The sequence below is a fragment of the Eretmochelys imbricata genome, chromosome 2, assembly GCF_965152235.1.
Source record: "Eretmochelys imbricata isolate rEreImb1 chromosome 2, rEreImb1.hap1, whole genome shotgun sequence".
Taxonomy (NCBI): domain Eukaryota; kingdom Metazoa; phylum Chordata; order Testudines; family Cheloniidae; genus Eretmochelys; species Eretmochelys imbricata.
This window is the reverse complement of record NC_135573.1, coordinates 175,513,888-175,537,011: the sequence shown is the minus strand read 5'-3', so window position 1 is coordinate 175,537,011 and position 23,124 is coordinate 175,513,888. Positions and strand designations below refer to the sequence as shown.

At 43.1% G+C, this 23,124-nt stretch overlaps 2 protein-coding genes across 2 annotated transcripts in view; one reads left to right on the top strand and one right to left on the bottom strand.

Moving 5' to 3' along the window:
- The first annotated feature begins 2,233 nt into the window (after positions 1-2,233).
- Positions 2,234-23,124, top strand: part of STK17A (serine/threonine kinase 17a) — a 63,744-nt gene continuing 42,853 nt past the window's right edge. The window contains exon 1 of the mRNA XM_077810977.1: positions 2,234-2,522. Coding sequence (XP_077667103.1) covers positions 2,344-2,522 — 179 coding nt within the window. The 5' untranslated portion in view covers positions 2,234-2,343. The remainder of the gene's footprint in view (positions 2,523-23,124) is intronic.
- COA1 (cytochrome c oxidase assembly factor 1) overlaps positions 16,669-23,124 on the bottom strand; it is a 135,423-nt gene continuing 128,967 nt past the window's right edge. Inside the window, exons 7-8 of the transcript XR_013345265.1 lie at positions 22,408-22,555; positions 16,669-19,752 (exon numbers count right to left, since the gene is read on the bottom strand). The gene's annotated coding sequence lies outside the window, so the exon portion shown is untranslated. The remainder of the gene's footprint in view (positions 19,753-22,407; positions 22,556-23,124) is intronic.

The window sequence follows — 23,124 nt, the reverse complement described above, 5'->3', positions numbered from 1 at the left end:
TCATCGATTTACTCACTCACCCTTGAATCATCATTGATCAATGACTGGGCGGTTTAGAATCCTTTCCTATATGTGGGGCCATTACCTCACTAATCTTTTCTGCTGTAGGCTCTGGATATTGGCAGGCAGTAGCAAAGGGTGTCTTTCTGCATTTAAAAGAGACAAATGCTTTAGCAGTGTCTATTTTAAATGGTAGTGTCACAGAAGGTTTTTCTTCAAAATGTACTTAAAGCGAAACTATAGCACTTCAGAGTTGTTAGGTAGGATAAAAATGACCATTCCTTTAACTTCTTCCCGTCATACTCCATGTCTTACCCACTAGACAACCACCCTTCCCACCAGGAGAAAACTCCAGTTTCCATAGAACTAGACAGTGAAACGGGACTGCCCTACCAAGTTAGAACATATTTAGGAACATAGAAATTCCCTTACCAGATCAGTCCAGTATTCCTTCTAATCCAGTGTCCTACAATATACAGTAACCAAAAGCTTCACAGGAAAGTGCAAGAAACCCATAATGAATGATTATGGAATAACCTGGTCATTGCAAAAATATTTGCCTAACCCCAGAAGTCAGTGGTTGGCTAATGGTTGGAAGAAGGTTCATAAACCTTATATTTTTTATCCCATTTAATGTAACTATATATGCTCTCATTATCCATATCAATATCTAATCCTTCTAAAAATGCCTGTTAAACTCTTCGTTTCAATGATGTGTGACTGTATCAAGTTAATCATGCATTGTGTAGTGAGGAAAAAGTATTTAATATTAATATTTCTTGTAATGTATTGCCGTTCAGGATAATTGGATATACCTTGTCTTTGTACTGTGAGGCTAAGTAGAAGTACTCAAATTGTCTATACTAGTCAGTTTGATATATCTGTATCACATCTTTCTAAACAGTCCTAATATTTTCAGGCACTCAGTGTATGGAAATCTTTCCATGAGTCTAATTTTTTTTTAAATCTCTGGTCCCCTTCTGTTTCTGCTGGAGCACATACTCCAGTTGGTCAAGGCCACTTTATGCCTGTGCAGGATATCTCTTCACCAGCAGAAAGCTGACTGAGGTAGCTCTGCTGCCCCAGTCAAATTGGCATCCAAGGAAGATGGGAAGGGGCTTGTCTACTTAGTCTATAAGCTTTTTGGGGCCCTGTTTCCTATTATGCATTTGTACAGTTTAAGTAATATCTGTAGGTGCTATCGTAACACAATTAATATTTAGTAGTAGTAATGTAATAGTCTGCCTTAATCCAAGCAGATAAGCCACAGTTCATGCTAGTATCCACCTATGGTGTGAGCTGCTCCTTTATATTAGAGTAGCATTAAAGAACTGCATGGGCTGTATTTGGCCTATTGACCACAGTTTGACCCTCACTTATAGCAAGCATTTTGTTACATTACAGTTCTTAAAAATGTTGTCATGCAAAGAGGAATGAGCTGGCTTATTTATTTTCAACACAGTTCTGGCCTGATATCTGGCCAGGATACAAGTCCTGTTTTTTATGAACACACCCACAAGCTGCTCGCTATACACATTACACATACAGCCTGGAGCGCTCAGCGTGGAGCAGCATTTCCAGCCCTCTTGATTTTATCCCTAGTCTTGCAATATTTGGGGTTCTGCTTTAAGCCTCAGCTCCTGGAGTCGCCTGATTTCTAGGCCTCATGTTTTCAAGCCTTTCTCAGCAACCATGAAGGGTAAAGTATCAAAAAGCAGAAGACAATAAGAACCCGAATTTTATTATAGTTTTCGGGCTTGTGATGTTTTAATCAGTTGAGGATTTGGGGATGTGGCTGTGAGGGGAGGGAGAGGAGGAGGCCAGGACTTCTGCACGGGCGCAGTTAGCCACACTGTCACCGCATCTCCTTAGTGCAGGTGCCGCTGTGCCAGGGAGGCAGCTCGTGCAGGAACGGGAGGAGGCTGTTTGGGGAAAACGCCGCTTTCTCGTTCGTTTTCATTGCGGCCCCCCCGCGCGAACGGGCTGAGGCCAGCAGGCGGCTGCCCTCCAGGCTGGGCGCGCGCGCGGCCACACACGCAACCCCGCCCCCGTCATGAGCCGAGGCGGCGCGTGCGGGGCCCGGCAGGTGGCGCCGCCAACCGCCACTTCAGCCTTGCCGCCTTTTTTTTTTTTTTTTTTGGCGTCGCGGCAGCCACGCCCTCTCCGGCAAAGGTGAGGCTGTGAGGGGCGGGGTCTCGGCCGGCCCCACCCCCCTCCTTTCGGAGCGGCGCGTGCGGGCCGCCTCCACAGCTGCTCGCTCGGCACTACGGCTCGGGTGCTGCTGCTCGCGCCTCGACCGTTACCCGCAAGGACAAGGGCTGCGCTCGTCCCCCGCTCCCCGCCATGAGCCCCGAGGAAAAGCCCCCGCCGGGCCGCTCCCGCGGGAGCCGGGCGCCGCCGTCGCAACCTCCCTGTGGCCGGGGCCGCCGGCGGGGCGGCTTCCTGAGCGAGATCCGCACCGTGATCCGCACCGAGCCCTTCCACGAGCGCTACAGCCTCAGCCCCGGCAGGGAGCTCGGCAGGTAAGCGACGGGCCGACCGCCAGACCGCCCCGCTCCTGCGGCGCCCGAACCCCTTCCTGGTGACGGGGGTGGGGGGGTAGCCCGGCGCGCGGAGCCCCCCAGCCCGGTCCGTCAGGCAGCCTCTCCCCCCCGCAGCCCCGGGGAAGGGGTGAGACGGTCCCGGTGGGCTCAAGTGTTGGTGCTGGTGCACCCCTGCCCGCGGCTCCGCTCTGCCCCGCGCAGCGCTCGCCCCGCTCTCTCCTGATCGGTGCCACTGGCCTGGGCGCAGGTGGGAAAATGCTCCACGGGGCCCACTATGGGGGGGGAGGGGGGCGCTCCCGCCGGCCGCGCGATTGGCTCTGGTCAGCGTAGGCAAGGACAAGTCGTGTTGGGCGCTGTCCGTGCACGGGAGCTTTCTGCCGCTGGCCGTGCCTGTCTCTCCCCCATCCACCCCCCGAGTCAATGCAAACCACTTCTCCTTAATTTACCAAAAAAAAAAAAAAAAAAAAACCCGGGCGGGGAGGGAAAGGAGAGGAGAGGACGTGGATGATTGTTGTTGTTACCTGAACTAGGTCAAATGTGACATAAGGAAAAATAGACGATTTTAGGGAAGCAAATGGTTAGAGCAGGGTGGGGAAGACGGGTTTTGTTTTGTCTTTTTCTTCAATTATGCTTTTCTTCTCAGTGTGGGATTTTCACCACTCCTCAAAAAGAAAGTAAGTTATGAAAAGTTATGTTCTGGGAAGTGACTCTTGAATTGTGTTCCATGGTTGTGGCTCAGCTCTTCTTATATCAAGCTTCCTCAGCATACACATAACATTTTGCATTTTGAACTTGGAGACGCTGTCATATTAAAAATAACACTTCCATCTGAAAGTTTTACCACATCAGGGTGTTGATCATATATGATTACTGTCACTGAAAGAGATTAGAGAGAGAAGTTACTTTCTCTTCTTCTTTTTTTAGTTGACTTGCATTTGACAGCATTCAGTGACACATTTGTTCCTGTATAGTCAGTAGTCCTTTTGTTTGCCTGGATCTTTCACGCAGCAATAGGGAAGAGAAACACTTCATTTTGGGGGGGAGGAAATAGGTATGATTGTAAAATCACAAAAATAGCAGATGCAGGAACAAGTATAGTCGCTGTTAACTATTTTTAAAAATTTCTTTAAAATTGTCTAGACTTCAAGTTAACTTTGGCATTAAATCTAATTAATCAGAATGAGATCAGCAAAATATAACACACTTAAATATCTATATAGGGAGAAGGTTTCTATATAGGTCTCTTTAATGTAACAAAGAAAGGTATAATAAGATCCAGCAACTGGAGGCTGATGCTAGGTAAATTCGGGCTAGAGAAAAGGCACAAATTTTAAGCAACAGTAATTAATCATTGGAATAGTTTAACAAGAAATGTGCTGGATTGTCCATCACAAAACCTTAAAATCAAAATCGGGTGTCCTTCCAGAAAGCACGTTCTAGTTCAACCATGAGATAAGGACTTGTGATGCTGGTGTTACTGGGTGAAGTTCTTTAGCCTGTGTTATACAGGAAGGTCAGACTAGAACTAGATAATGATCCATACTGGCATAAAAAAATTATTAATTTAAGATTAATGGGGCTTCATACCTTTGCCCTGTTAATGTGGGGGTGGGGGAGAAGTAGTGCTATAAATTTTATATTGTATAATTAGGACAAGCAAATCTCAACAAGATTCCTTTTTACATAGTCATTTTCTGATCGAAGCTGTACTTCAAGACATTTTTTTCCATGACTGCTGTGACTCTATACCTGAGATTTTCATTAACTGATGAAGTTAAAACGAATAATGCCTTTGTGGCATTTTTTTTCTGCAATAGTCTCCAGAAATTTTGGTTCATACTGTCCCCTTTTCGACTCCACAAAAGTGTCTGAGATCTTTTTTCCTCATAATATAAAGAGATCATATGCTTGTTTGTAGATTTAATTTCTTAGCTTAATTCTGAAGATTTTTTTTTTAAGTAGTGTAAAAATTTAAATTGTTGGATCCTGGATTCAACAAAAGCATATTAATAAAGAGGGAATTTTTGCTCACTGTTGCAAAACAAATGTAGTGAAGTTAAAAGGCTCTTTGCCATTTGTGTCCATCTTGTTATTGAAAACGGATGATAAAGCATGCTACATTTCTTCTGTGTCAGTTCATAAAAGGGGCTTTGGCTCTGAAATTGAATGCTTATTTTTGTTAATGACTTAAGAGTGTGGGTTTTTTATAACACTTCTTAATGTGTCTAACAGATGAATAGTAATCTTATTTTTCAGGCAGAAAGCTTCCCTTGTGCACACAAACACGTTGTGTTTATTTTAATCCCTGTTTTTTTTGAAGGGAGAATACATTAGATTTATGTGTTTCAAAAGATTACCTGGTCAGCTACTGGGTCAGGCAGCAGTCCCACCTTGACCAAATACAGCCATGCTGTAATAAGAAGACTGGTTCAGGAAGAAATACCAAAAGAATTCTTATCTGTTTTTGTGCTGCCTCGTTCAACACATAGATTGGAGAAGTTCAAGAATGAGAATGATTTTACTAATGTGAAGCTTTCCATATTGCAAGTACTGTTCAAATATCGGTACTGTTGACTTTGAAAGCAAATGTTTATGTTCAGATGTTTTCTGTCATCTTAAAACTACTTGAGCTGATATAGGAGATAGAATTGCATTGCAGACTATAGAAACTCCTAATCTTTTTCATCTTCCTTGTTTGGAATGCTAGTGGCAGTTTTTGTTCATTTTATAAAATTGCACTAGCATACAACAGGCCTTTTACTGGAAATCATGGACACATTTATGGCTTGTATTCACTGTATTGTTAGCTCGAGGTATAACTAAATTTTGTCCCTAACCCCGCTCCCATCCACACATAAAAATCTCTAGTTCGAGTTAAGTGGCATCTTTGGGCTTATCTATGCAGTGCATTAGTCCACACCAGAGGGGTATAAATTCTAGTGCACACTAGCATGTCGTGCATTAACTGGCCCGTGTGAATGTTGCTGGCGTGCACAAAATATTCTTTACTGTGCATTAAAGTCGTACTGTTTGAAATGGAACTATATTAATGAATACTGGGGAACTTTTAGTGCATACCATGTACCCATCTGATGAGCTACACCCTCAGACTTGGGGGTGGTGAGTTAAAGCTCCAGTGATGCTGCGGCTGAAACTAGTAATGCAGTGAGGATGCAGCAGGATGAGTTACAACTTATCTGCTAATCAAATCGTTCTGTGCTGGTAATCAGACCTCTGTAGCTTCAGTGATAGCGTGACAGTGTTTCGAAGTACGGTTGCTCTCACTGGAGCTAGGCTAACTCAAGTGGCGTAACATGAGTGTACTAAATATTGCAATTAAGACCATTGTAATAGAAATTCCATTGTAAAATGGGAAGCAATATGCTTTTTAATAAGATTTCTTTGTAGAGATGATAAATGGTTTTATAGCTATTACAGGTCTGAATACTTACTGTTTAGATTTTTGTCATAAGCCCATTCTATAGTGAAACCAAAAGTATATCCAAAAAGGTAATCGCAACCTTAATTTTCCTGCAGGTTTGCTTTCTTATTTTGTCTAAAGTTCCTTGTAAAGGTGCTGACTTGCAGTGTTGATTTACATATAACCTACTCCTTTTGCGAGGAGGAGAGGAGTGTAGCTGTCAGACTAATAGTACTTTTGCAGACAATAATATGCTTATTAAATTTCTAGGCAAACTTATAAAATTCTTAAGTTTATTAATGTTTTCGTTAACTGACCTGTAACTTGCTATGCACCAGATCAAAGCTCATAATTTGCTAATGTCAAAAGCTGTTCTGGCTTCTCAGGTTGGTCAAGTGGTGTTCACCCGACACTGTGCTGCTTTGTCATCAGAAAGACAGTTTGTTTTAGTTCTTGCAATTGCCCTCAGAATTTCCCTGACAAAAGATGGAAGACATATGGGACTCTACAGTAAAATTCTATTGATTCCCTCAGTTCACTTTTCCTTTTGAATAAAAAGGACATATTGAGTCTCAGTTATCATGAACTGAGAATAACAGGCTCTAAAGAAGCACTGAGCAGGTGGAACAGCATAATATGGAAACTTGGTTTCACACTCTGCACATTTCAGATGTAGAGATGTGACTTCACGTGCAGACTGACACATGCCTTCATGATAGCACCCAGCTGTATAATGAACTTAACCTACATTAATGTTGTGAGTCTCAGTTCTTGGTCCGTGATATTGGATGCTTGTGTGTTTTGTTTCCCCCCCAGCAATAAGAACTTGTAACTAGAACACATGCTGTATGTTTGCTACTTTTTTGTCCTTTGCCTCAGTTACCTGAGACCACCTTCAGACAAATATAACAGGTGTGGAACAGACTCTGGGGATGTGATGGACAGAGATAGAAATGGGGAGGGAAGTTGCTGGCAATTGGACCCATCACTTGAAAAGAAATTCTGTGATTAAAACCTCCTTGCTAAAAACCATCTACTCTCTTGCCCTTAACAACAGAAAAAGTGTGGAGTGGGAGGAAATGCACTCCAGACAAATAGCACTTGTGATGAATTAATTCTATAGCTAATTTTATGCAGTTCCGTTCCTTTCAGACAATCTCTTTTTAAGCTTTCTAAAAGATGAATATGCTCATAGAAGTCACTATTAATACTGCACCCACAATGGTGACAGGAGGTTTTGCAGATCACTTTGAGAAAAGATTACTTAAAGTAATGTCAGATTCTCTGCTGCTCCCTAGCAGAACCCATGACAACCCAAAATGTGGGTAAACATATGATGTAAAGCATTCTTGCTTCATTTGCAATTACTAAGACTTTTTTGTTTCCTTTCTGTAAGCCAGGATGTGTGCCAATTTAAATAATGCTAATGATGATGGTAGAGTGAAGAAGTGACCTTGGGCTTTTTAGTTGTGTTATTTCAGAGAAAATCCATTTTCAGTTTGAAGTAGAATTTTTATTTTGAAGATTGTGTAATAAAACATGAACTGTAGACTAAAAATTAGTTTGCTTTTAAACATGTTTTTTGTCATGTTGGAGTGTGGATGTTAGATTCTTTTAACTTAATCAGTGATTTATTTCTTACCTAGTATTCTCCCCCACCCCCAATCTGTTCCTCTCTAACTTGAGTCGTCACAGTTACTCCCCTATTAATCATGTGGTCCCTTGAGCTATTGCTTTCTCTTGGTTTGTCCCCTTGTTACTATATTTTCAATAGTAAATTCATTTGCTTTCCAAGAATTCCCTATTAAGAATTCAAAGTAAGACTTTGAAAAAAGGTGAAATGAGGAGAATCCAACTTGGAGCTTGTCTGAACACTCGGTAATATAACACAATGCTTATTTTTTAAAGACCTATCCTGGTATATCTCTCTAAAAGTACAAATTTATATCAAGTTTCATTTTATTGAATCAACATCAACTTAGATTGCCCAGCACATTTTTTCTGGATCTTTGCTCTGGAGTTGCCTCAAGCATGAATCTTACTAGTTGCATAGTAACCAGTTTTTAAGAATTATATTTGTAAACAGTCTAAACGTTTATGTAACCTGACCCTTTTAATTAAGTGATGCATCAGGCCTCTGTCTACCTCAACTGTGCTGTACGTATGTAGCACACACTGTGTCCTATTTCTTTGTAGAGCTTTGTGAATAGATATTGTATTTCCATAATGACAAATATTTTGGTGAATCTGGCAATACCAGTATTTATATTAGACTTCCTCTTTGCTTCCAAAACAGCTTTTGTATGCATGTCAGAGCAGCTTCTTGTGCTTCATGAACTCAATATCTTGTTTTTAGAGAGAGATGAAGTATGACAAACTACTTTGGTCAACAGTTTAGAGCTAAATTGTGAGTGATATTGACTTTGTGGTAATTTGAGGAAAATTACACACTGAGATTATACAAACTGTGACTCCAGCAGTCAGTATTTAAATCATGAGGAGTAAAACTTTTTATGGGATATTAAAATGACATGCTATTAAAGGGTCAGATCCAAACCCAATGGAAGCCTTCCTATTGATTTTTGGCTCTGGCACAAATACCATTAGGCCATGCTAGGTTTGTTCCTAAAAAGAACCGATCTTTTGCTGCTGTAAAGGGGCAGCGTCAGCATGGATTATAACTACTTACTGTTGAAAATTAGTTTGCTGCAATACTTCATATTGTAAACATGGCATTCAAATTTGTCAAATTTTACATGTCTTCATTTTGAGGCAATTTAGAGTCCTTTCCAGTGGTTCTCTTAGCATAGTTGATGTCATTCATGATCAGAATTTAAACTTGAGAGCACTTTTTAATTAACTGGCTATATGTTTAATATATTACGACATTAGCTTTTTAAAAAGAACCATTGTGCATACTGTACATTACTTAGCTCTTTAGAGTGTGTAGGCTTCTGATCATCTCCACATGATTCCCATGGTACCCTTCCCTGCCTGTCCTTTGGTTTTTGTTCTTCCTTTTCTTCCACTACCCTTCCAAGCATGCTTTTGAGTCCATCTCAGGGTGCTAGCACATTGGGCAGTTTTTATTCTAGGCCCTGAGTGGCCAGTTCCAAAGGTGCTGTTTGACAGTGATCTTTTAAAAATAGATGTTGGTTTCAATCTTTTAAAATCATTTTTGTGGGATTTTTTTGCAATGAAATACAATAATGTTATTTTGTAGCTGATATTTTGTTTCTTGCACAATTAAATACTATTATTAATGGTTCTATCAAGTAGCTTTGCATTTCCTGACCCTCTGCATTTAAAAAAAACCATAATATTATCTTGACATATGTATTAAATATGAAGAAGTTTCTCAAGAAAATATTTACTTTGGGTCTCATAGTGCTTCAAAAACCCACATTGTTACTGTCCATGTGCTTTTGCGAACATCTGGTCAGTCTACTGTACTTCAGTTAATGTTTGCAAATGCTATCTTTGAGGAATAACAATGATAAATATACCTGATTAAATCAATGGTTGCAATTTAGATTATTTTAGTGTGTGTGGAGGAAGCCGAAATGTGTATGGTTTTTATTTTGTTTCTCTTAGTTGATTTTCAATTAGCAATCCTGAAACTGAAATACTTTCATTTTCAAAAGGTACCAGGAGTCCACTGCAGAGCTTGCCTTTACGGTACTGAATAAAGTTTTCAAAAAAACAATACTTGATGCTGGAACATAATTGCTGTGCTATATCAGACCAGTGGTCTGTCTAGCCCAGTATGCAGTCTGAAAGTGATCAGTCCATTCCCAGATGCTTCAGAGAAGTGCAAGAAACTTCATAGTGAACAACTCTGGAATAATGTGCCCTATGAGAAATTTCTGCCAAACTCAATTTAGAATTGACTTGTATGCTGAAGCAAGACAGATTTTGCATCTTTAATTGCTTGTCATCTAATGCAGCTGTGGCTGTTCTCATCCTTTTTAAATATCTAATTCATTTTTATATGTATTTGACTCATCTCACCATAGTATCTGACCACCCCGCAAGTTTTGATTTTTTTTGGGGGGGTGGGGGGGAGGGAGGAAGGATACTTTGCAACTGTAAAGAGTAGCTTGAAACAGGGCAGTTTTTTTGGTTTATTTTTTTTAAACGTATGGGGGTGGGCTGGGGATAGCTAAGATTAAAGCAGTGTGTGTTGTATTTGATTCTGGTAGCTCAGAGGGTAGTGTTAATTCTGTTGTAGGAATTGATTCCATGGTTTGTCCATCTCATGGCAAAGTTTTCTCTCATGCTTTCAGTTCTCCTCCTGTTCATAGACAATTTGATAGAGGTCATGGTTATGGGGAGAGATGCAGTTTCTTGAGGAACTAGGGTCAGGCTTGTGAGGAGCTACAGATATTAAGAATGAGACTTTTTGAATTGGATTTTGTGTTCACTGGAGCTAGTGTAATGAGTGGAACCAGAGGTGCTGTAATCCTAGTGTCAGTTGCTGAGCAGATGGGCTTTTTCTCTTACCGGTTGAAGATCTTAGGTTGTTTACCTTTGTTTATAGGTAGGATTTGCAATAATCTAATTTGGAAGTCATGAAAACATGATTATTGTGACCAGATCTTTTTGATAGGATAGGGCACAGTGTTCTGGACAGCTGCAAGAGAACATGGGTGTCGTTCACAATCATGGATAGCTAAGAGTACCCCAATGCTATTCACTGACTCTACAATGTTCAGGCAGATGCATTTGACCAAAGAAGATGTCTCAAGACCTTGCCTTCTCCAAACACCTTCTCTTTTCTCTCTTGCTTGGGTTTAGTTTCAGCCAGCTGCTCCTCATCCAGGTATTTGGACAGCTGGCAAAAAGTAATATTGACATTTGAGGCAAGGGAGAGGTCAGCAATACACAAACAACATCCAGCTCTACACCTCAGCCCATATGTCTAACCAGCAACTTCAGACAAGTAATAATAATTATAATAATATTATTATAATTATAATATATATATATATATATATTATATAATTATAATATATTATAATAATAATAATAATTCAATAATAATATAGGGGACAGGATTTACCCTTTGCAAGGCTTAATAGGAGAGGACTCTGGACATGGACAAACAATGGTCCAGCTCATCCTTTTGTGTTTAGTCTTGGAGAAAAGATGATACCTTGGGCAAACAAGTTCCATAGGTTAATCATGTTTTTTGTGGAAAAGTATTTTATGTTTGTTTTTTTTAAATTTGATACCTTTTATCACATGTCCCCTGGTTATGTTATGGGAGAGGGTAATAGGTCTGTTTAACTGCCTCTTTAACATTCATTATTTTGTGTATCTCTGTCATTGCTTTTTAATTTGTTTCCTCTATAAATTAAACACACACAGTCTTTTCAATCTCTATCCATGCCTCTAATCTTTATCACCTCTTTTTGGATCTCATTTATTTCTTCTGTATCTCTAAAATATAGTGAATTTACACCCTTACCTGGAATACTGTGCCAACATTGACTTATCTAATTGCATTAGTAAATATGCAATGCCCAGGGGTAGTCAAAAAAGCAGACATTTTCATCAGGGTATCTAGAATAACACAATGGTCTTGTTCCAGAGAGGTTAGAGGTAATTTTAAAAGCCACCAATATGTAGGAATAGTTCCTTCTGTTGTGCACTCACTTTCATTAGTCAACAGTAAAGGTGCTGCCTATTCATTTAGCTTTGCTAGGTTGCTCTCTGGATTTCTTTAGTGTCCTATAGTCTGTCTATTTTAAAATATTTGAAGATAAAATAATCTCTCTATTTACCCTCATTTCTAGATAGTTTGTTGGTGAACTGGGTCATCACGCTGTTTTTGGGTTTTTTTGGAAAGGGGAAAATTTATTTTCCTTTTTGAGTTATAGTCCTTATGTGTATTCCATGGGAGGGGTGGTGGTGGTGTGTGCTCCATATAATTGAGATCAGAAGATTCTTGCTAACAATATCCTTAGGTCCTCACCTGCTCCTTTCTCTTTGTGTTCCAAACTGAGGGCAAAAGGGGCAGTGCAAGACGCTCTCCAGTTCTTTTCTGCTGCCTGTGGTCTGAGGTAGAACCTCTTCATTAGCTAGGTTCTGCATCTAACTGTAATGCACTGTAAATAGTTTAAAATGTAGTTTATATTTTTTATAGTTCTTAATAGGATTTGGTGGGTCTACCCCCCTCCCCCCCCCCATCCTGAGTGCCTAGTTATTCCCAAGATCCAGGGATTCTAAAACTGTGTGTGTTGCCCTCAGGCCTTTCTGGTCAGCGATGGCTACCTCAAGTGCCTCTACTGCCTAGGTGAGGCTCACATCCCCTCAAAGTGTGGTATTTGCCAATCCTTCCAAAGTCAAATTTGCGAGTACTGGGTTGGAAGACTTCCAATGGATTATGCCATGAAGCCTCAGTCCAACCCTGGCCTGTCAGATACCCTTGTACGTCAGGTGGAGGCATCAAGAAGGCACTGCTCCAGTGGCCTTCAGCTCCAAGGTTTGTAGGAGTAGAGCAAGGGACTAGCCCAAACGGGCATGAGGAAGGTAGGAAGCACTCTCGCAAGAGATAAGAAATCCCTCCTCTGGGCCCTCATCCAATAAGAGGGCCTCTTCTCCAATAAAGATGTAAAATGTTAAATGGTTAACCAGTAAGTATTAGTCTTACCGTTAATATATTGCAGTTAAAACAGATTGTATTCCTGGGGCATTCTGCTCCTAAAAATTCTGAGCACAATATTTTAAAATTCTGCAAATTTTATTTGTCAGTATCTTGCTGCATAATCACACTAGTTTCAGTTATTTTGGTAATTTTATTTCAGAATACCTGTCAGCAAGTATATCTGTAACAATACAGACACACACAGATTCCCCCAGGAGCAGAGAGTTAAAGAAACCTCTATGACAACCCAGTTCCTGTTTCTCTGTCTCCTTCCCCCCTCCCATAGCCCACCTGCGGGGTTCCCCCCCCCGCCAATACACCCAAACCGTTCTTTCCCAGAGCCCAAACGTAGGGTCCCGCCAGTTCAGTTACCTGCACCCCATCCCTCCCCAGAGCCCAGCTGCAGGATCCACCTTCCCCAGACACCCGTCCCTTTCTCCCCCCAGAGCCCAGGGATGCAGAGGTAGAACCAGCCTGATTTTCAGTCCCAGGCTTGCATGGAGTTCCCTGCTCCTTCCCTCAGGGCATGCTGGGAACTGCAGTTGCCAGGAACCCTCTAGCTCCCTCTTCCTCCCCCAAGTAGTGTCTTCTATGTGCAAGCTGGGCTCTGTCGAGTCCAGTGGCTTCTAGAGGCAGCTAGCAGCACTGCAGCCCATTTCTGTGGGTGAAAGGAAATTCTCTGCGCACAACGTTAATTTCTGCAAAATTCTGCATTGCACAATGGTGCAGAATTCCCCCAGGAGTAAGACTGATAAAATAATTTTGTGACCTTGTAATACCTAATGTGCACATTAAAAACGCTACAGCAATACCCAGGGGGAGGGAAGCACTGAAGCTTGCAGCGTTCTCACAGCTCGGGGCACTGCTGGATCAGCCCATGCCTGGCAGAGAGGGCACTGCTGGGGGCAGCCTGGCAACCCCCTCCTCTCCAGCTCTGCTTCTCTTGCAGCTGGCTGCAGCGGTGGGTCTGCCTGGGAACCATTGGATCTACTAGAACATTTGGATCTGCCCTGGCACTGCTGCTCTCCCGGCAGCGATCCGCCAAACTAGCCGCATTAGGCAACACCTAGTAACTGGGAGAGGGTGTGATCAGTGCAAGGTGCCCAGTCATGCACATGCAAATGATCCCCAGCCCACAGCTCTCCAAGGAGAGACAGCAGGGTGCCGCCCCCCAAGCCAGGAGTAAATAGTGAACTTGTTAACAATTAACTGATAATTTTAATAGTTTAAATGGGTACTCTTTTAAATGATACTTACATCCCTATTCTCCAATAACCTCCAAGTTAGGTCAAACTCTACACCCCTGTAGGGAGTTTCAGAAGCTCATAAGGAGCACGGTACCATTCTCTTGGCTCTGAAGGGCAGAAGTGCCCCAAAACCAATGCTAAGTGCAGGAGCTGGACTGTCCCCAATACAGATGAGGGAATAACAAAAGTAGATACCTCCTACACTGATGGTACCAATGCACCAAGAAAAGGAGTTCTTGGTGCTGAAGACAGCAGTGAGATCAAACCGCTGACACCACAGAAAGACAAGCCAGTCTGTTCACTTGCATCAGGGGATACATATGAGGCCCCCAAGGACAAGTCCATCTATGTGGTCTTGGAATCCCCAATTCTGTTGGAACCCATTCTGACCAGGAAGGTCTCTACACCACTGGTCCAGAGCATGCAAGGTACTGGTGAGTGGCTCTCCCTACAGTCTACCAATTGGGCATAATAAGGCAGCACCATCCATAGAATTCAAAACTGCCAGTGCTTCTGAAAAGTCAGGTTTAGTGGGAGATCATCACCACTCCCATAGAGACAAAGGATCAGTCCAGACAGAGGACCCAGAGTCTCATAGGCACCATCCTGATTTCATAAGAGGGATTGTGCACCTGGAGACTAGTGGTAGTCTCCTCCATGGTGACTATCCCAATTTCCATTTGACCTCTCAAACTGGCCTTACTGGATACTATCGGATCCATACATGCAATATCTTGAATCTAGATGATCCCATTGGGAATCCAGACAACACTTCGTTCGCAGAGAAGATCCCGAACCTCCTCAAGAACTAGTGGAGGAAGAGGAGGAACTAGATCAGACAGAACCACCAGCCCTAATGTCATCTTCATCTCCAGATGTGATTGTACTGGCTTCACCATCACTGCCTAGTGGGTAACAGGCAACTTGAAGATTTACTAGGAGGATTGCAGACACATTCCGTATCCCTCTGGAGGAATTGCAGGACATTCCTCATAAATTACTCTGCATTCTCCAGAGACTGGTCCCATTAAGGAAGCCATTTTAGAATCAGCCAAGACCATCTGGCACACTCCAGCCACTTGTGCCTTCACTCCAAAAAGAATGGAGAAGTACTCTGTGCCATCTAAAGGGCAGAATTTTTATTTATATGCCCTGCTCTGAATTCATTAGTAGTACAAGCTGTTACTGAGAGAAGTAGACCGTGTCTACTCCCCTCTGATAAGAAAGCTAAATACTTATAACTTTTTGGAAGAAAAATATTGACTTTGAGTGTACAGTTTCACATAGCAAATTACCAAACCTTAATGTCAGAATATGATTTTATTAATTATACTAAGTTTGAGGAATTCACTAATTCCCACAAAAAGATAGGCTGCAATTCCAAGCACTCATTGAGGGTAAATTGCTAGCCAGAGCATCCCTTCAAGCCTTAGTTGATACAGCAGATATAATGTTGTTCTTGATGGCAACTTCTGTGGTCGTGCATTGGTTGTTGTGGCTCTAATCCTCCAGATTTCCCAAGGATGTCCAGTTCATGGTGGAGGATCAGCCCTTTGAGGGGAAACTGTTTGTTTAGTGAGAAGACAGTTGAGTTGCTGCATTCCTGAAAGGACTTAAAGGTAAACTCTCTGCTCACTAGGCCTCTATACTCAAGCACCATAACAAAAATTCCACAAATCATAGCTCTACAAACAACACCCAGCCCCTTAACCCTTTTATCATCAAAAGGGTTAGAAATCACTCAGGAAGCATTAGAAGGTGCAATGTAGCAAACATAATGTCTCTTCCCCCTCCCCACCCCCCCCCGCCCCATAGTCCTTCGAACCCTAGCCTCCCATCAGAAGATATTTTTGATGGACTCCTCCCCAACAAGATGTGAAGGCCCACTCCGCTAGAGCCTAGGATGCATCAGTAGCCTCACTTAAGATGACACTCTCCTGTAAAGAAGCAACACGGAGCTCTGCTCACGCTTCTGTGAAACATCATGCCCTGGTGCAAGCTACTATAGCTGACATCCTTTGGCAGAGCAGTTCTCCAATCAGTAGTACAGCAGGGATCTTTGGACCCTTCTCCTCAATGACTACTGCTTGTGACTCACTTATAGTGGAATAATACAACCCATCTCTTGAAGAGCTAAGAGAGGTGAAGTTACTTACCTTGTACAGTAACTGGAGATCAAGATGTGTGGTCACTATCTGTTCAACTACCCTCCCTCCTTCCCTTCTGCTGCAGTGCGTTTAATGGTATTCATGGCAGAAAGGTAGCTGGAGAGGTAGTCAGTCTGCACCATCCCTCCTGCTGTCGGCTCAGAGCAGGAGGAGTAAAAGGGTGCAGATGTGGACCAGTGGGCACTGCTAGCAAGAATCTTCTGGTCTCACACATGTGGAGCACATGCACACCCCATTGGAATACTGAGAGGGACCACACATCAAGAAATACAGTTACTGTATGAAGTATAGCCTTTCTTTTTTGCCCGTTTCTAATTTGTGACAGTACATTACTTCTCACGCTGTGATTGATTTCCAAATCCTCTGTAGAACTTTGTTAGAAACTTTATAAAACCTTTATTCAAATACAGTGTCAGCCATTTCTCCTGCTGCACTACTTTATTGACATATCCTCGTAGACTAGAGAGACATGATTTTCTTATTTGTCAAGCTGATTTGTTGCTACCATATCAAGAGGTCTTATCATTCTTTTCTAAATTGATTCAACCAGCTTACCTGATACTGCAGTAAGGTTGACTGATGCGTAATTTCCAAGATCACATCTAGTTCCTTTAAGATAGGTACTTTTGTTACTCTCCAGTGTGGTAATTGACTTTAATGCAAAACATCTTTATTAGCAGTTCAGTAGCCATTTTTCTTAAAGTACTTTAGTACTCTTGTATGTATATTACACACACAAAATGTGGCAAATAGTCTGCAATCATGTTACTAAATACTGTATCATAGTGCATATGCACAAGGGGTCTGACTTGCACAAGCAACCTTAATGAAGACATTTTCTAACTTCTGAGTGCTTTATTTTGCAATCTTAATGGTCTATTAACATAGTTTTCTGTATAATTTCCTAAATCTTTACAAAGACAAAACTGGGGGGAGGGAGGGAGAAATTCCATTATGTGGCATCCTATTGGCACCCACATGTAGTCAGCAGGGTTGGAATCTTTAGATCCACTTCACAGACCCCTGCCACTTGAGCTACCAGAGTAACTGATAGAAGATGAGAACATATTGCTGCTATCTGGACCAGCACTACGCAGGATTTGAGATGCACATTTTGCCAGTTGGTTTCACAGATGTATTTGCTGACAGCAGAGGAATGGTGAAACTCCAGGAATCTTGGATTCCATTCCAGGCACTGGAGGAGATTGTGCTGAAGTGGTCATAGACTCTTCTGCCCCTTCTCTTCCCCACCCCAGGTTCCCCCTCCCAGTCCCAGTTTCCACTCTTCTGGCTCCTCTTCCAAGTCTCCTTGCTTAGCCAGTCTTACTGTCCCCCTCCAGGTTCACTGTCAGAGCCCCAGCTTAGCATGATAAATTTCAGCCTAAATGGTTAAAGTTGGACAAAGTTTTGTAAGCAACTGAAAACAGTCTTACAATGGGAGGTGTCAGAAAACCTTCATAATTAGCAGCATTATGAGCCTCACCTATAATAATCTAGTCCTGAAGATTTACTGCAGTCTAATTGAATTGTTCAGCACCACCTCTTTCAACATGTTGGTCTATAACAGTGACTCATTTAAAGGAAGTTTAAAATAACACAGAGAAGCACTACAACAGTAGCCAGTGAAGTCAGATTAGCCATGTGTTTAAGTACTTTGGTGGATGGATGCCTTGGTGCCCAATTTTTTGGATGCCTTCGTGAATATTTTTGAAACTTGCTTGAAATCCTAGGACTGTAAAACAACCTCAAAAGAGGTTGATAAGTATCTGTTCTTCCTGGCATTGCAGGAGTTGCCACTTAGTCAATATTTTGCCAACAGTTAGCACCCAGCTATCAAAAATGTTTTCTGTCCCTGCACATGGGTGGAAATATCTGATATTTCTAATTCCACTGTGAGAAAATGTGGACTTAAATCATGCCTGTGATTTAGATTAAGTAGGTCCAATTTAAATAAAGCTGAAAGACTCCCGAGTCTAAAGCTGTAGCCTCCTATTAGTGGAGTCTTGACAGTGTAACTTTTTTTTTCTCCACTGAGCTATTTAGTATGGTTAAGTTCTTCTTTGAGAGCTGTCCCTGTGGATGCTCCACTTCAGGTGTTGATGTGTCCTGGCGCTGCTGATCAGAGGTTTTTGGTAGCAGTGCCTGGTTGGGATGCGCGTGTGCAGTAGCTGTCTCACGGTACTGTTGGCGCTTCATCTAGTGCTTGCGCGTCCTGACCCCCTCAGTTCCTTCTTGACCGCCCTCAGCTGCAGATGGAGCTCCAGGGGCGGTGTCAGAAATTTACCTAGAAAAGATTTAGAAATAGTTAAGTTTAGCTCCCAGTAATTAGTTAATGGTTAGTCTTAGGTTTCTGTTGAACCACTTAGCCTTTCCCTGTTTAAAAGATATATAATCGAAGAGCTTTCCTCTCCATTTCTATCTCCTTATACCACGACAAAATTGGGTAACGAAAATGCCAGGCATCCCTGGTTTTAAACGCTGCACTTTGTGTAAGGATGCTATGCCTGTCTCCGATGGACACTCAGTTGCTTGGGGGAGGTGCACATCCCTCAAAAATGCAACCACAGCAGCAATCTTAAAGCCAGAGCAAGGAGGGATAGGGATCTCAGACTTAAAATGATCCTTATGGAGAAATCCCTAATGCCACCGTCTCTATCTCGGAAAAAAACCCATCGGGGGATTCCCTGTGTGCCTCCTCGCTGGACAGATTGAGTTCCCTTTCCTCCAGAAAATCAAGGAAGAGGGAGGCATCTCCAACCCACAGAGAACTGTTGAAGAGGAAACTGTCTCCAGCATGATCACTACCCTTGGTGCCGACGGCCAGCAGGGTGAGCATGTTTGATGCTCCAGGCACCTCCGGCACCGTCTGTATTGGGACCTATGCCAGCGGAGATTAGGTGTCGAGTAGTAGGCACAAATGAGCCTTGTACTCCATGGCACCAAATGCCTTGAGGAAGGACACGGTGCCAATGCCGCCTCTGATTACCATGCCACCTCCACTGGTACCACATGCTGCAGAGCCAATGCATGAACGCACTAAGTCGGCATCACTGGCATCAACAGAGGCCACGCATAAGTTGACGGTACCAACAGGACTAATCTCACAGATGATGTCTACACATAAGAGCATGGCACCAATGCCCATGGGACCGCGCTCCCTCACTCAATCAACTGGCACTGAGATATCATTCGAGCCTGGCTCACCTGTACACAGCACAGACTGTTCTCTGGTGCCGACTGCACCAGTACAGATGGACTCACCTAATGCCCCGCAATTTTTAAGCGATGAGGAAGATGACCTAAAAGAGGCAGTCTTCTATTCAGGACACTCTTCTCCATCCCATACAAGTGCCAGGAAACGGTTACAGGGACGTGCCCCCATGTCTGGCTTAACCCATGGATGTGCCCACCCATGCCATTCCCAATGCACTGGGCACAATGGGACCCCCAGGCAATCTACAGATCTCAGACAGACCTCACACCCCACAGAGGTGACAGATTCACCCTTCTACAGTGACAGCCACTGAGCCCTCGGAGGTGCATGTGGATTCCGAGGAGTTGGAGGATTCCAATCCACAAGACTGCTCACCAGCCCACAATTTATCTTCATCTCCAGACGAGGCGGTATTGCCATCTCTGTCTGCCATCACAGATGACTCAAAACGATTCCAGGACTTACTCAAACGGGTCGCACAAAGTCAGAACATCCCTCTGGAACATGAGACTGAAAATCAACATTAGCGCCTAAAAATATGACACCCGGCATCCTCTACAAAGATAACATTGCCAATTAATAGTACCTTCCTGGAACTAGTAGAATCAGTATGGCAAACTCCAGCTGCCATACCCCCATACCATATCAATCAGCAAAAGAGTGGATAGGAAATTTTATGTGCCCAAAAACTGCATGGATTTCCTATTCTTGTACCCTCAACCAAACTCCTTGGTGGTGGATGCGGTGAACCAACTGGGGAAGCAATCCCAGTATAAATCTATATCACGTGACAAGGACTCTAAGAGACTGGATTTGTTAGGTTGCAAAGTCTATTTGTCTGTGACTCTCCAGTTTTGCATGGCCAATTACACCGCCGTACTGGCTAAGTATGACCATGACAATTATGAGAAACTTAATGAGTTCCCTGCGGACATCCCAGAGGACAGAAGGGAGCAATTCCAATCTGTCGTAACTGAGGGACAGCTAGTCGTGAGGACAGCGCTACAGGTGTCCCTTGATGTCACGGGCACGGCCACTCACATGATGGCTACAGCTATAGTCATGAGACGGGCATCCTGGTTACAATCCTCCGGAATCTCAAAGGGCCTCCAAATTAAAGTTGAAGACCTTCCCTTTGACAGAGCGAAATTATTTTCCGTGAAGACCGGTGAAGTCCTACACTCAATGAAGGACTCTAGAACAGCACTCTGAACCCTGGGCATATATACATACCCTAATAGATGGAGGAGATACCAACCTTATAACCAAAACAGGGACACATTGTCTCCGGCACCAGAGACCATTGGACAATTCGTGCCAGAGACACCAACCACCTCAGTCCCAGTCAACTGCGTCACAGGCACCACCAACCAAGATGCAATTTTGAAGATTTGGTCAAGGGTCTGATCAACCTCCCCTGACAACCAGCATATATATTACACAACCTACCCAGGTGTTTGGTCACCAACTACAGCCATTTTACCAAGCGTAGGCATCCATCACCACAGATCACTGGGTAGTGGAGATAGGACATTCTAGTTATACCATCCCCTTCATCTCCATCCTGCCTACCCATCCGTCTTCCCCGTCCCTCTTCAGGGACCCTTCTCACAAGCATCTTCTACGACAAGAACTAAACCATCTTGTACAGCTAGGTGCTGTGGGACATGTTCCAGTACAACACAGGGGGTAGGGGTTCTATTCCCACTACTTCTTGACTCAAAAGAAACATAGAGGATGGAAACCCATTTTAGATCTCAGAAAACTCAACGAATTTGTGCGTACCCACAAATTCAGGATGGTCACGCTGACGTCAATGATTCCAGCGCTGGAAGAAGAGGACTGGTTTTCACCTTTCAACCTACAAGATGCATATTTTCACATCGCTATACACCCCGCATGCAGACAATTCCTACAGCTCACAGTAGGGAGAGACCACTTCCAATACAGTGTGTTACCATTCGGACTTTCGACAGCTCCAAAACCCTGGCTGTAGTAGCAGCACACCTACACAGACAAGGAATTATGATATTCCCATACTTGGATGATTGTCTGTTGAAGGGTTGCACTCAAGCAAAAGCAATACACTTCACACAAACGACTGACACTTTTCCATACCTGAGGGTTACAAATAAATTAGAAGAAATCTACCCTAGTTCTGGTTCAACAACTAGAATTCATCGGAGCTTACCTAGACTCGATAGAAGCTAAAGCTTCATTACTAATGACCAGATTCTCCACAATGACCACTCTCTTATTGGTAGTCACAAACAGTCCAAAAGGCTCTGCACACACCTGCCTATAACTATTAGGACACATGGCGGCCTCGATCTTGTGGTCTAGCACACATGACTACACATGTACTGTCTCCAGGGATGGCTGAGAACAGTCTACATACCACACAAACACAGTCTAAACAGACTCCTGTCACCACCATCACCAAAAGTCATTCAATCACTACAATGGTGGCTAAATCCACACAATGTGTGCGCGGGTCCCATTTCACCAAGACCCAGCATCCATCCTGATCACTACAGATGCCTCACTGATTGGATTGGGTGCACACTTGAACCAACACACAATCCAAGGGAAATGGTCTCCTGTGGAGTCTTTATTACACATCAATCTACTCGAATTATGAGCAGTTCAAAACGTGTGCCAACATTTCCTACCAATAAGAAACAAATAATGACAGACAACGTGCCTATATGTTCTACATAGACAGGGAGGCGCTCGATCTCTTTCCCTATGCACAGAAGCCATAACATGCTAGAACTGGGGCATTATCCACAGTATTACCATTACTGTGTCGTACCTCCCGGGGCAAAAGAACACAGTGGAAGACACATTGAGCAGACAGTTTTCCCAAGAACATGAATGGGAACTGAACGACAACATCGCACAACACATATTCCGCATGTGGGGGTCACCACACATCGATCTGTTTGCAACATCTGAAACCATAAACATCCAGGGTTTTGCTCATGAGCAGGACTAGGACCGCAATCCCTAGGAGATGCCTTTTTCATCTGATGGAACACGCCTCTCCTGTTTGCATTCCCACAGATACCATTATTATCCAGAGTGATACACAAGATACGGACCGACAGAGCCTTGATCATACTGATAGCTCCGACGTGGCCCAGACAGATGTGGTTTCCATACCTGAACAGCATGCCGCTTTGCACCCCGTACACCCTTCCTCTCTGTCAGGAACTTTTCTCTCAGGATGAGGGTCTTGTTCTTCACCTGAATCTAGGAAAACTCTGCCTGAAGGCATGGCTTCTCCATGGCTCCATCACAACGAATTAACCTGGTTTGGAAGAGGTTAAAAAGATGTTGCTAAACAGCAGGAAACTTACCGTGCGTACCATTTACCTCCATAAATGGAAGAGGTTCTCCTTGTGGTCTCACGACAGATACATACCGAAACTTACAGCGCCAATACGTTTGGTTTAGGAGTACATGTTGCGTTTGAAACAGATGGGGTTATATATGCACCTCAAGGTGCACCTCGAAACCATAGCTGTTTTTCACCACAAGATAGATGGTTTTCAGCGTTCGTGCATCTGATTATGAAACACTTCCTCACAGGCATTCAGAACATGTACCCTAAAGTCTGCAACTCTACACCAGCATGGGACCTAAACCTAGGCCTCAGAGGACTTACCAGAGCCCCTTTCAAAGCACTTGCTACCTATTCTCTACTACATTTATCAATGAAGGTAGCGTTCCTGGTCGCGATCACTTCAGCACATAGAGTGGGTGAAATTGGGGCCCTCATGGTCATCCTCCTTACGCCATATTCTTTAAAGACAAAGTGACTATGCAACCACACCCTAAATTCGTACCGAAGGTACCTTCATCGTTCCATCTCAGTCA